Below are 13,161 nucleotides of genomic sequence, written 5' to 3' on the forward strand. Positions count from 1 at the left end.
TGTTTCCACGTATATGGAAACCAAGCAAACCATGCTGACCATGATCCATAAATTTCTTGACATGATATATGGAGGGAGATCCTAGTTATGTGGTTAAAAAGACAACGATGGAAAACACTTTTTTTTTAAAAAAACATCTTTTGGATAATTAGTTAGTGATTAGTTACAAATATTAGGTAAAATTATTTCTTGCAAAAAATAATATTAAGTGAAGTTAAAGTGGCTTCATCTTGACCGTAGAATGCAGTAGATGACAGAGATTGGCCAAATCCACAGGTGGACTTTGATATTACCCAGAGCGGTAGCAGATTACTTGTTCTAAAAACATGGGGTTGATTATCAAACGACATATTTATAAATGAAAAAAATTATTAATAAAACTTCTATTTATGTATTCTTGGCGATCTAAAAGCCAAGACTGAAAAATAAACTTCGATGAAAACCCCAAAATTCACTCCAAATTTATTGTTAAAAATTTAAATTTAGACTTATAAGAATAAGCAGAAGTGAAAATACATGGGTGAATGAGAAATCGTACCTATATTATATCCGGATCCAACGATTTTTTCTTAATTGTTCTAAATATGATATTCCTATTAGATTGGATTGTTTTTCAAAAATACACAAAATATTATTATAGACATACAAGATTAACAATAGATTTATTCCGTTATAAGTTCCAACAAATAATAAATTTATTTGCGTAGCCTCTTAACACGATATGAAACTTTTTATACGTCAGACCGTGAACTCCTCGAGCGGGATACTGCGGGATTTTTTTGTGTTCGGCTCAAGCAGTACGAGAGGAATCAACATCTCAAATATAGTGAGAAAATGCATGAATAAAATGAACAACAAGTATACATACCCAGACAATATGAAGATGTAACACCTACTCCCGTGGATGTTACGCCCCTTGCACGCGTGGGTGCATCCACCAGGCCTGGATGTCGAATCGAGCATTTCTCCTCTGCTTGTCCAAGTCCTTTTTGCACAAGCAAGGCCAGGCTGGGAAGGCCAAGTTGCATGTACATATACGAGCCAAGTCTAGTGCATGCAAGCAAACAGACTCTATATATATAGGCTTAGTTTTTATTTACTAAATTGCACCTACTTGTCAAGTTGTTAAACTAGCACACTCACTTCTCAAATTTTTTAGAATGTTGCATCCACATACCAAGTCGATGTTACGCGAAGGCAATTTACTTATTTGTTATTTAATTTTTGAAACAAAAGATTAGAGTTATCTAAATTCTATAAATTCCTAAGAAATGACTCGTGCAGGTAGATTTAGGAGAAAAGTTAGCAAAAATTTCAACCTCTTGGATATTTTCTTTTTGAATCTATCTCTATTACCGGTTGTAAGTTTTTGCAGTCTATTCAAATAACGGTTCGCATATTTTTCCTATGCTTTTCACTTATTTTCATGCCAAAAGCATGTGTTTTCTTGTTTCTTCGTACTTTAAATTCTCAATTGTGTGTTTCAAAGGAGCACGCTGTGTTCGGCAGTGGGTTAAATATCCGGCGCGGAAAACACAGTAATATATTAGTGCATGATTTAATTATAAAAAAGAATAAAAAATATATTAATATGATATTTTAAAGCAACTTTCCTATAATTTTCTTTTAAAAAAACACCGTTAAACCGTTTGAGATGTGTGCGCGTAATAAAAAACAAGGAAATCTAGGTTATTAGCGGGGGAAACAAATGTGGAGCTGGGAGGGGCAGGGAAAGGGAAGAGGGGAACCCTCTGGTCTTTAGTATGCTCGATTTAGCTAGCTATGGTTGAATAAAACCAATGACGAATCAATAATAAAAAATATAGTGGGTGCTAATACATTAGTAGTTGGTCTATAACATCTTAAAAAGCACATTATAACGGTCAAAATTATGCAAACGAAAAATCAAATTATTAATTAAATAGAAAACAGGTTGCATTTCCTCTTACTGGGACAATCATTTATTTGTGTTGAAGACCAACATAAGGATCAAATTCATGCCATAAATATTTGCTTGTGTATGGGATTAGTAGTGCTTGCTCAGATGCAATAATAATCTATGCAAACACACATAGAATTACAAATTTCTAATATGTGCCTTTCTAATATGCAATAATTGAATTGGCCCTGTGAAGTCCAGATAACAAACAGCTTGTACTAATATAGCAGAAGGCAGTTGGCCAACCACTGTGAGATGGGCAGCTAGTCTTCCTGCTTTAGCCACTGCAAACTATACCTTGGAACTGAAAACCGGAGATGGAGCTTAAGCCCAAATAGTAAATCCATATGGAGATAGCACCTCTATAAATTACTCCCTCCATATACAAATATATAACGTTGGTTTGAACTAACCAACATCAAATAAATAAAATAGGAGGGAGTATATGATATCTAACTTTACCCTTTTAGGATGAGTCTTTGAAAGGTGAAAGCTTGCCATTTGGGCCATGGCCCTATGAGAAGGAAGGTTATTGGTCAGGATCAGCAGTGAAGATGCTCATTAGAGCAGCTAATAGGTAGGGACAATAGTAGAGATCTGATGTCGTAATCCATCGAAGGCAAGGGAGAAAAGGTGAAGAAAAGTTCACTCGACTTAAGTAGAAATAATGTGCCATTGATGGTTAATGATAGGAGAGCACGTCCGACAAGTGTTACTGGTCAGGTGGCAACAAGTTCCGAACAAAATCGAGCCAAATTGAATATTTTTTTGTTTATGGTGTTGGTATTAGTTTTTATGTGCTCAGAGTTCGGTGTTATGTTTAATATTCGGTGCTCATATACCGAAAACTTAACACACCGATCAAACTAACATGACTATTGTCTTGTCGTCAACTCACATGAGAAATAAAATCAACACATCCACGATAGAAACCAAAGCCCATTAGCCCATCTTTTACCGCCACAACTAAATTCTAAAATCCTTAACTTTCTAATCTAGCTGCCACGATAGCAATTGACATGCATTCGACTCAACCTTTCAACCAATTCCAACAATTTTATACTTAAGTTAACTTATTTTCTCCGTGTCCATTTCTAACTCTACTGTACATTTTAGAACAGTAATTCTTACCACTCATGCTGCATTTTTGCACAGGCCCTGCCAAAAAAAAATGCACTTTAAACCACACTGGTTTGTGAAGAAACGCCAATCAAACGGCCTGTGCGAGACTGCGAGTGTGAGTGCGACCGGGAAAACACCCGTGCGGCCGTGCTCCGCGATCAACCGATCACCCTATCCAAACCAAATCCGCGAAGAGCACCATCCCCTCCACTCCACTCTCCGCCTCCACGCGCGGCTCCACCACCTCCCACTCCCACGCCTCACCTCCTCCGCTTCTGCTCCACTCCCCGCTGCCGTCCACGCGCGCGCGCGCGAGCTCGCTCTCGCTCCCCATGTTCGCCGCCGCTTCCACCTCCTCCGCGGGCCTCCTCCCGCGGGGCACGGGCCTCGTCCTCCCCACCCGCTCCCTCCCCCTCCTCCCGCGCCACCGCCACCGCCTCCCCCGCGCCGCCGCCGCCGCCGGAGGGGGCGTCTCCGGCGGCGGCGGGAGTGGAAGTGGTGCTGCCGCCTCGAGTTCGAGAGGGCCGCCGAGGACGCTGTTCCCCGGCGGGTTCAAGCGCCCGGAGATCCAGGTCCCGGCGCTCGTCCTCCGCGTCGGCGCCGACGAGGCGCTCGCCTCCGGCGACGCGGTGGTCGCGGCCGTGGCGCGGGGCGTGGGGATCGTGGTGCTCGAGGCCGGGGAGGAGGGCGGCGGGCGCGTCTACGAGGCCGCGCTCTCGCTCAAGGCGTCGATCGGGGACCGCGCGTACCTGCTGATCGCGGAGCGCGTCGACGTCGCCTCGGCGGTCGGGGCCAGCGGCGTCGTGCTGGCTGACGACGGTTGGTGACTCTCATCTAGAGTAGTATTTCGTACGAGTAGTTGCTTGTTTTGTTAGGCGGGTAATTGTTTTGAATATGTCACATACTCGCATGGTTTCGTCGAAGATACATTTTCGTTGTCGCTTGTCTTGCATGCTCCTCTTCCCAATTGTTCGCACTATGTCAATAATTTGACCATCTTTTGTTAGCCATTATTCTCTTTGTGTTCGAAAGAGGAAAAAAGTTACATTTTGTTAGCCATTATTCTCTTTGTTGACCAGCTTTGTCTTACGTACTCCTCTTCCCAATTGCTTTGTCTATCAGTCAGTTTATTCAAAAGGGAAAAAAGAGGGTAAATTTCACATCGGGTCATATGTTTTAACCAAAGTTTCACAATAGACTAGGGTTAACCTTTGCACTTGTTGGCAGTTTGGACTAGTGTTGGGTAAAAGAAATTGCACATGTGAGACAAGTTAGTTCTAACCATCATCTTCGGTGTCTTTGCATTAATATAAATATGTTTTGAGAATCACGTGAAACATGTGTTGAGATACGGAGTATAATCTAAGAACCGTTCTTTTAGCAAACTATAGAAATCAGAGATGATGTGAATATGTTGTAGAAAGGGCATAAGTTGGTCTGCATCAAAAGGGAAATGAGTAAAAGGGAATTAGAAAAGAATAAAGAAATCATACTACATTTTACCTTTCTAAAATGCATCCCTTGCTGTATGAAATTCTTTCATATATTTCCTTGGTGTGTTGACCCCCATTATCCAAATTGCAAACTTGTATGGTGTTAAGCGAAAATATTGGTTTAGACCTAGTCCATTGTGAAACTTTGGTTAAAATATGTGGACCAATGTAAAATTTATTCAATGGTATGTTCGCAACAGAACAGATTATGGATGATGGATAAAAGTGATTTTAGGACAGATTCTTGGGTAAAAACAAATGAATTAAACACTGCAGCATTAATAACTTATGCACCCATATATAGCAATAGCAAACCATTTTCTAAGGATGTTCCTTGTGTACTTTCGTGCAGGTATTCCTGCTATTGTTGCAAGGAGTATGATGATGAAGTCCAACTCTGACTCCATATATCTCCCTCTTGTTGCTAGAACCATACGTTCTGCAGACACTGCAAGAAGCGCCACAAGTTCTGAGGGGGCTGATTTTCTTATCATTGATACTGGCATTGACGATTCTTTTAGCGTTATGAATGGTGTTAGTGGCACTCAACATGTGAAGATCCCAATTTTTTTCACTTTGTGTGATTTGCAAAGTGAAGGATCTTATTCTGATACGGCATCTAAGTTGCTCCAGTCTGGTGCATCTGGAATAGTTATGTCTTTGGCTGGTATTCAAGTACTCGCTGATGATATTATAGAACGGGACTTTTCAAAAGTGGATACCACTGACAGTGTCCTACAGACTGATTACTCTTCAGCCAGTAGTTTGGAAGAAGCAAATAATGTAACGGTCCTAACTCGCGAGAAGGCAAAAGTTGCTGGATTCACTAAACTGGATGAAAAAGTAATGCAGCTGATATCTATGGAAAAGCCTATTCTAAGTGAAGCTATTGCTGTTATCCGCAAGGCAGCACCAATGGTGATCATCTAATGTTACATATTTGGTAGTTGAAGTTGCCCTGGAAATAAATTCAGTTTTACTTTACATCATCATTTCTAGCATATCCTTGACTTGAAATATAATTTTCTGTTATGTGGTAACAGATGGAGGAAGTTGAGCTTCTAGTTGATGCTGCTTCTCGCCTGAGTGAGCCATTTTTGTTGGTTATTGTGGTAATTTTGGTTCACATTAATTGTTGATAGTGCTTTATACTGCTTAGATAAATGGTATTTCATACATGACTATTCTGTTGTTTACATGAATAATGAAATGATATCATTGGTTCATGGAAGTGCTGTTTCTCATATTGATTTACAGTCTTGCCATGCATTTCCTCAAAGCAATTAATATCCTATGATTTTTTGAATTATTTCTTCCACCAAGGATTTTTTTCATCCATTTTTATATTTTTATGAGAAATACTGCTTAGTTCTCCCCATTTAAAGTGTAGCATTTAATGGTAGTTTGTATCATTAAATTGGGCTAATAATTAAAAGAATGTAAAATTCTTTATGAGGAGAAATTGTTCCCAACTATGCTCGTATAATGCTGAAATAGACTAGTTTTTTCTGGGAAAAACCGTTTACATGCAAACCTTTGCAGAAATGTGGAAATCAGCTGTCTCAACTTCCAACCTTGAACAAAAAACCAATTAACTCCCAACCTGTATTCTTGGACAAGAAAATCAGACATTTTGCAACCTCAAACTCTAAAGCAGTTCACATTTTACCCTCAGGCTGGTTTGGTTCGTTTCTCTTTTTGACATGCTGATGACCACAACTCATGTTTTAGCTCACAAGCCAGCCCATTTAGCTAAGTCTTTTATAGGTCTGTCACCGACAAAATCTCAAGGGGGTGATGGGGTGGGAAAAGGCACTAAAATATAAATACTATATAAGTAAAACCACTCTGATTTTGTTGGGAGAGAGAGGCTCAAGAGTTTAATGTTGAAAAATATCTGGGTTTGTAGTTTAGGGTTGATTTGAACTTCCTCATGAGTCCAAGACTACAAAACGGACATTTCTTAAAGAAAACTCATTTATATAAATAGAAGCATATACTTCCACATCCTCATTTATATAAATGGAAGATAAATGTCAATTGTCAACATCCTCGATGGTTCTAAAATTGCATAAGCTGACATAAAGCCCATTTGCTTTTCTAATTCATCTTTTTGTTACAAGCAGATTATAACTAACCACCATAGTACAAACACAGATCCTGTTCTACAGAGGAACAAATATTGTCCTGATAAAAACAATTTATTTTGAGATGAAGAAAGATGACCACCTTATTTTATTCAAAATAAATTGATCTGTTCATAATATTATACATTATCTTGGTCATCAATCTGTTCCCACGTTCTGGTTCTTACTTAGTCTTTTTAACTACTCATTTTGATGAGATCCTCCTCAATTTTCTCAGGGTGAATTTAATTCGGGAAAATCAACTTTTATAAATGCTCTACTTGGGAGGAAGTATCTTCAGGAAGGAGTTATACCCACAACAAATGAGATCATGTTGCTGTCATATTCTGATGTTGATTCTGAAAGCGCAGAACGGTGTGAGAGGCACCCGGATGGTCAATACATGTGCTATTTATCGGCTCCCATATTGAAGGAAGTAAGTACATAGTTGATGGCTTGATGCTAATTTTGACGTTCACTGCATTCGGTTGAATAAGCTAGCTATATCAGATGGTGCATATCATGATGTCAGGATTCAGTAGATAAGGTATTTTCAACCTTTTGAAGGCTGCTTTCTGTATGAATCTCAAAAGGAATATTAGTTTTGAGGAAGCATTTGAATCAATAGGTCAGCATTTGCTATATTTGTGAGGGACTCCAAAAAATTGCATTCTTCCACCTTATTTCCCCTTAGTGCTTTTAAGTTACATTAATGTAACTAGTTGGGTCTTTGTCATGTCCATGCTGTGAGATGTTTAATTGTGTACTACTAAACAGATGAACCTAGTTGACACACCTGGAACAAATGTTATTCTCCAAAGGCAGCAGCGGCTTACTGAAGAATATGTGCCTCGAGCTGATCTAATACTCTTTGTTCTTTCATCAGATAGACCATTGACTGATAGTGAGGTAATTATTATGTTTTTATTTTCAATGAAAATTATGATATTTTTTATCGTGCCAATTCTTTATGCATCTGATACTTATTATCTCATTGCTACAAGTTTATGAATGGTAGATAATAAGCATGAAACAATGGAAATAATTGAATCATCCAATTAATAGATCATTTGTTGGATGTATGCTCCATTTTGATTTCCTTGGTATTGCCGCAGAAAAATATCTCGTGATTCGAATTTGGTTCTAGTCCAGTACAATTTCATACATCATGAACACCAACATCTGAATCCTAACCAATTTCAATTGTACCTGAAATTGAATTGGACCTTCAATTCCATGGCACAAATTAAATGTGAACTAAATAGACCAGGGCAAACTAGTTGCGGGGTGAAACACATGAGGTTTTTGGGTATTAAGTATTGATGTGAGATGGCTATTCTAAACATTCCAAATATAACACTGCCTGTCAGGAGGAGGCTGGAGACTGGCTTGGTTAAAATAATTTATGAAATTAGTCAGAAGGGAAAGGCTGTACATATGGACTTGTCTGTTCCTGAGGTCAGTTGGGTTAAAATTAATCAGTCATGGGTGTTTAACTCTGCAAAGGGCTGAGCAACACCCAGCAAACAGGTTTTGATGCTATAGTGATCATTGGTGACTTAGGTGCTTTGGAAGGAGCACAACAATCAGGTGTTCTCAATGCATGGTCTTTTCTATACATAGCCTATTAAGCATGCCACACTCCTTAGGAAAGTGTGTGTTGCCAAAACTATGGCACGCAGGGGCGGATTTACCACCGGGGCTAGGGGGGCTTTAGCCCTCCTTAGCCCATTCAACAAAATTTTTGGTATTACTAAAGAGAAGAAAGGGCTGGAAGCAGTTCTCTTTCATCCAGCCCCTCCTAATATTTTTTCTAGATCCGCCACTGATGGCATGCCACACTTTCTTGGCCCCAAGCCCCCAGCCCATGACATGCATGCTGACTCACATTTTGTAGGTGATTTGGTACTCCTCTTGTGATGGCTGATTTGGCCATCACTAAAGGTGAGGCAAGTCACATTTTGTATCAACTTGCATTTTATGGGTTGGCTACTGACTAAAAATTATTTTTTCCCATCTAGCTTCCTTTTTAAGGAATGTGAATGCATTGTCTGCATTTTAGATGAGCCTTTTTAAACTTATAGAGTCCAGATTCCTCAGGATCTTGTCTTGGTTTGATTCCTACTGAATAACATATTTCATGGAAAATTCTGTAGTCCTTATTTATTTCTGAAGGATGCATTTTGTCCTCCTTTGTAGTAGAGTTAAAAGTGTTCTTGACTTCTAGGTCGGATTTCTCCAATATGTCCAGCAGTGGAAGAAGAAAGTTGTATTTGTTCTAAACAAATTGGACCTTTACCGGAACAGTAATGAGGTTTGATAATGCTTATATCTCTAGTTCAAAATCCCAAGCAAAATATTGCCTTTCCTAGTTGCCTTTTTTTTTCTGATTTCTGTTTTGCTTCTCAATCTAATGGTTCTAGCTTGAAGAGGCTACTGCATTTGTCAAGGAAAATGCAAGAAAATTGCTTAACACAGAAGATGTAACACTATTTCCTGTATCTTCACGCTCTGCTCTGGAAGTCAAACTCTTATATTCAAAAAATGGTGGGCAAGAACATTATGGGGCGGATTTGTTTAATGATCCTAGATGGAGAAACAGCAAGTTTTATGATCTAGAGCATTACCTATTGAGCTTCTTGGATGGATCAACAGATAATGGGAAGGAAAGGGTCAGGCTAAAACTTGAAACACCAATTGGCATAGCAGATCGTTTGCTAACATCATGCCAAAGACTTGTGAAACTAGAATATGAAAAGGCTATTGATGACTTAACATCCATCAAGGATCTTGTTTCTGGTGTAAACAACTATGCTGTGAAGATTGAGGCTGACAGTGATTCTTGGCAGAGGCAGATTTCATCACTTGTAAGTTTTTGATAGAAGACAATTTATGTTCTACTCTTACGTTGTTCACTCTATTATGATATATTCCCTATTTGCAATCAAGGCAAACTTGTCCATTAGCTTTGATGCAAAATAAGTAACAGTCCTACTAAAGAATGATGTTCTTCCTGCTGTTTATTCCTTTTATCTTCCTGCAAACTCTATTTGAATAACAAAGCTGTGTTTGTGTGTGTGGGGTGGGGGGTAGTTTTTTAGTTGAGATATCGTTAATTCATGTGTAACAGTGTAGTTTACAAACATTTTAACCTTTCATGGATATTTTGTTTTCTTACCTATCACTGATATTTAATAAGAGCAATATATAGCATGCCTGATACTCTCTGTGTTCTTTCTGATTTAGAACATGCCCATTTTCTTCTTGCAGATTGCGAGAGCTAAAGGCCGAGCAATTTCACTCATGGAATCTACGCTTCAGTTGTCAAACATTGACCTTATTTTTACATATACACTTTCAGGGGGGAAAAGCACTCCCACCAAAGTTACATCATTTTTTCAAAATGATATTCTGAGTCCTTCCCTTGATGATGCAGTGGTATGTTCAGTACTCATTTTATATACATATCATATTCAATGAATTTTGTTTCTATATGTTTGTATTTTCCACATTTTCTTGCGTACGTAATTCTGAAAAAAATCGCCCAAGTTGTTGCAAATAATTCAGACACATACATATCATGATAAAATAAAATCGGGCTGTGATTGATTTCTGGTCCCTATATGCTCATGTTGACTATTTGTTTTTTTCATTTGTTACATGTTTCTGATTTATTTATTTTTGAGTAAATTTCGCAAAACCATAGGTATTATGAACCATGTTTCAGAACCACTGTGTTTTGGTATATAACAAATAACCACAGGTATTATAGTCATATAGTTTCATAAAACTACACTTTTGACCAAATATGAGTTATAAAATTACATGTAAAATTATATCAAATTTATAAGTTCTTTGATATATCATATACATGTTGCTGCCAGCTAACATTAATCGTTTTATTTTGCTATATAGTACCAAGTTAAATTAGTTAATAGTATGGTTTTGTGAAACTTTTGGACCATAATACCTAGGGTTATATGCCACATTACAAAACCCCTGTGGTTTTGTGTAACCTAGAACATAGTACTTGTGGTCTTCTGAAATTTACTCTGGTTTTTTATTATTTGTTTCGTGGTGCTTATTTGTTCATGTTATCAATAAAACTTTCTTTCTTCTGTCTAGAATTTGCTAAGTGAATATTCTACATGGCTGAGTTCTACCAATATCCGTGAAGCAAATATATATGTGGAGTGCTTCCATGAGAGATGGGGTGTATTGGTTGCCCAGGAACAAAGGATTCCCTCAGAGAAAAATGAACTTATCAATGAAGGAGAGAAACTCTCCGTGAAGGCACTCGATGGCTTCAGTGCTAGCGCTGCTGCCAAGGTTTTTGAAGAAGAAATTCGTGAAGTGGTACACCGATGACTATATATAGTTATAGCCTTTTTTTCTATACTTATTTATTATTCCTGGAACTGTAGAATAAGCTTAACCTTATAAACTCAAGACAGTGTGACTTCTGCTCCCTGAAGTTTCAGCACAGATAAGATGCAACCTAAAACTACTGAAAATGCCTAAAGTGGTTTCTTTATTGTTTTTTAAAAAATAATGCAGCCTAGACTAGGGTTATTGATGGGAAAACCTTCTTACTCTGGTAAGATATATGAAAGGAAAAGTTTATGTGATTTCCTGCTACTATCTTCATGCTAATGTTCTTATCACAGACAACTGGTGGTAGGGTTCTCGTTCTTTTAATGTTCTTATTATGGATGATTGTAGGGTTCTCATTCTTCCAATTAAAAAAAGTTCTGTTCTACTACCTTTGTCCCAAATTGCAAGTATTTCTAGGTTATTTAGTAGGATTAAGATTGAGAAGAAAAGACTATAAATGCCTCATAATAAATAAGGAATGGATGGGGTGCAAGGGTAGGTGGGGGGTAAAACAGGAAGAATTTTAAATGAGAAGTGATTGATGGACGAGTAGTGCTGTAAATAATGCTAGAAATGCTTATAAAATGCTTACATTTTGGAACGGAGGGAGTAGTTGATTGGGGATTTATACTGGAACCTACTTTGATTCTTATTTCTGCATGAAAAATGATAATAATGGTCTCCTTATTTAGAGGGGCTCCTCAAGGTACATAGAAAGTCAATTATAACCTCCCTAACGAGATGTAGTGACTATTTAATTTTATCCTAGGAAAGTAACTAGTATTTGGGGAATTAGATACTCTTGCTGGGTAGACGAAGCCTTCCTGTTACTACTTGCTATGGTTATGAATTTTGTTTAAGAGTATCTTGTTAGGGGCAGTCTTTGATTTCTTTAACATGTTTTTCTTGGCTGTTATCATTCTGAGCTTTGCTATTGTGTTGTGAAGGCTTTGGGAACCTTTGGAGGGCTAGGCGTTGCTGGATTATCAGCTTCTCTGTTGACCTCTGTTTTGACAAGTACACTTGAAGATCTTCTTGCTCTTGCTCTTTGTTCAGCTGGCGGGTAATTCTCAACTGATAACTAGAGGCCACTTCGTAGCAAAATAGTTTGGCGTGACATGGAATTATCTGATATGGAACTATACTCATATTGATCTAATGAACAATAATACTCCTTTTCAGGTTTTTTGCAATATCAAATTTTCCTACCCGTCGGAAGCTTGCGTTAGAAAAGATCAGCAAGGCTGCTGAAAAACTATCTTCTAAAGTTGATGAAGCTATTCAGGAGGATATATCCCGTAGTGCTAATAAATTAGTCAATTTTGTTGAGACTATCAGCAAACCGTATCAAGATGCATGTCAGCAAAAGATAGATTGGTTGCAGGGTGTTCAGGGAGAGTTGTCTGCTGTTGAGCGTAAGCTCCAAACTATGAAAGTTGAAATTCAAAATCTCCATGAATCATGAGGTTTCAATTTAATTGACATGTTCTTCATTTATTTTGTTCTCATGCCTTGGATGAGTGATCTTATGTGCTCATCAAATTTTGTTGATATTAATTGTATTGTAGTGGTGCTGTTAGTATATATCTGTAATATGTGTTGTACCTTCTCAACAAATGAGACTGGTCAAGATAATCAAGAGAAACGCAACCACAGGTTCAATCGGTCATTGTTCAAATGTTTCTCCATGTTCTATGTTAGTTGCCCAGGGTCATTAAAAAAACTCTGCAATGGTAAGTACTAATCCTACTGTCCTACGCATGAAAATGTTACTGAATTATGTCACTGCATTCCTGGTTATGTCCTGATTCCTGATTGCTTGGATTTAGATTAGTTTCTACATGCATAGTATTTAAATAGTTCTTTATATTTTGAGTGCAATTTTTCAAATTCATGTACCCTTTTCACAATTTTCTGGCTACCCTTAATACGACCTCTTGAATTCACTACTATATGCTTGTTGTTGTACACAGTACAGATTACACATTATGGCATTTGTATATATGGTATTATTCCAGCCGTATATCCTCTAATCCACCTCATTTTTCTAGTCCAGTTGGTATTTCATGCTATCCTTTTTCTTATGCAAAGTTCTCTGTCATCTAAT

General features: G+C 38.0%; 1 protein-coding gene across 1 annotated transcript; it reads left to right on the forward strand.

Annotated features, from left to right (window-relative positions):
- The first annotated feature begins 3,279 nt into the window (after positions 1 to 3,279).
- LOC102702759 (probable transmembrane GTPase FZO-like, chloroplastic) lies at positions 3,280 to 12,723 on the forward strand. The gene is made up of 11 exons (XM_040523981.1): positions 3,280 to 3,880; positions 4,907 to 5,472; positions 5,598 to 5,666; positions 6,919 to 7,116; positions 7,458 to 7,589; positions 8,908 to 8,994; positions 9,104 to 9,547; positions 9,951 to 10,118; positions 10,806 to 11,036; positions 12,002 to 12,117; positions 12,237 to 12,723. Exons 1-11 carry the CDS (start codon positions 3,394 to 3,396, stop codon positions 12,517 to 12,519), a joined length of 2,781 nt encoding a protein of 926 aa, XP_040379915.1. The 5' UTR covers positions 3,280 to 3,393; the 3' UTR covers positions 12,520 to 12,723.
- The last annotated feature ends 438 nt before the right edge of the window (positions 12,724 to 13,161 follow it).

This window comes from Oryza brachyantha, chromosome 5 (genome assembly GCF_000231095.2).
Source record: "Oryza brachyantha chromosome 5, ObraRS2, whole genome shotgun sequence".
NCBI classification, from domain to species: Eukaryota; Viridiplantae; Streptophyta; class Magnoliopsida; order Poales; family Poaceae; genus Oryza; species Oryza brachyantha.

Coding starts and splice junctions, on each gene's coding strand:
- LOC102702759 (XM_040523981.1), top strand. CDS start 3,394: ATGTTCGCCGCCGCTTCCACCTCCTCCGCGGGCCTCCTCCCGCGGGGC. Junction 11,037..12,001: donor AAGAAGAAATTCGTGAAGTG/GTACACCGATGA, acceptor TGTGTTGTGAAG/GCTTTGGGAACCTTTGGAGG. Junction 12,118..12,236: donor GCTCTTTGTTCAGCTGGCGG/GTAATTCTCAAC, acceptor ACTCCTTTTCAG/GTTTTTTGCAATATCAAATT.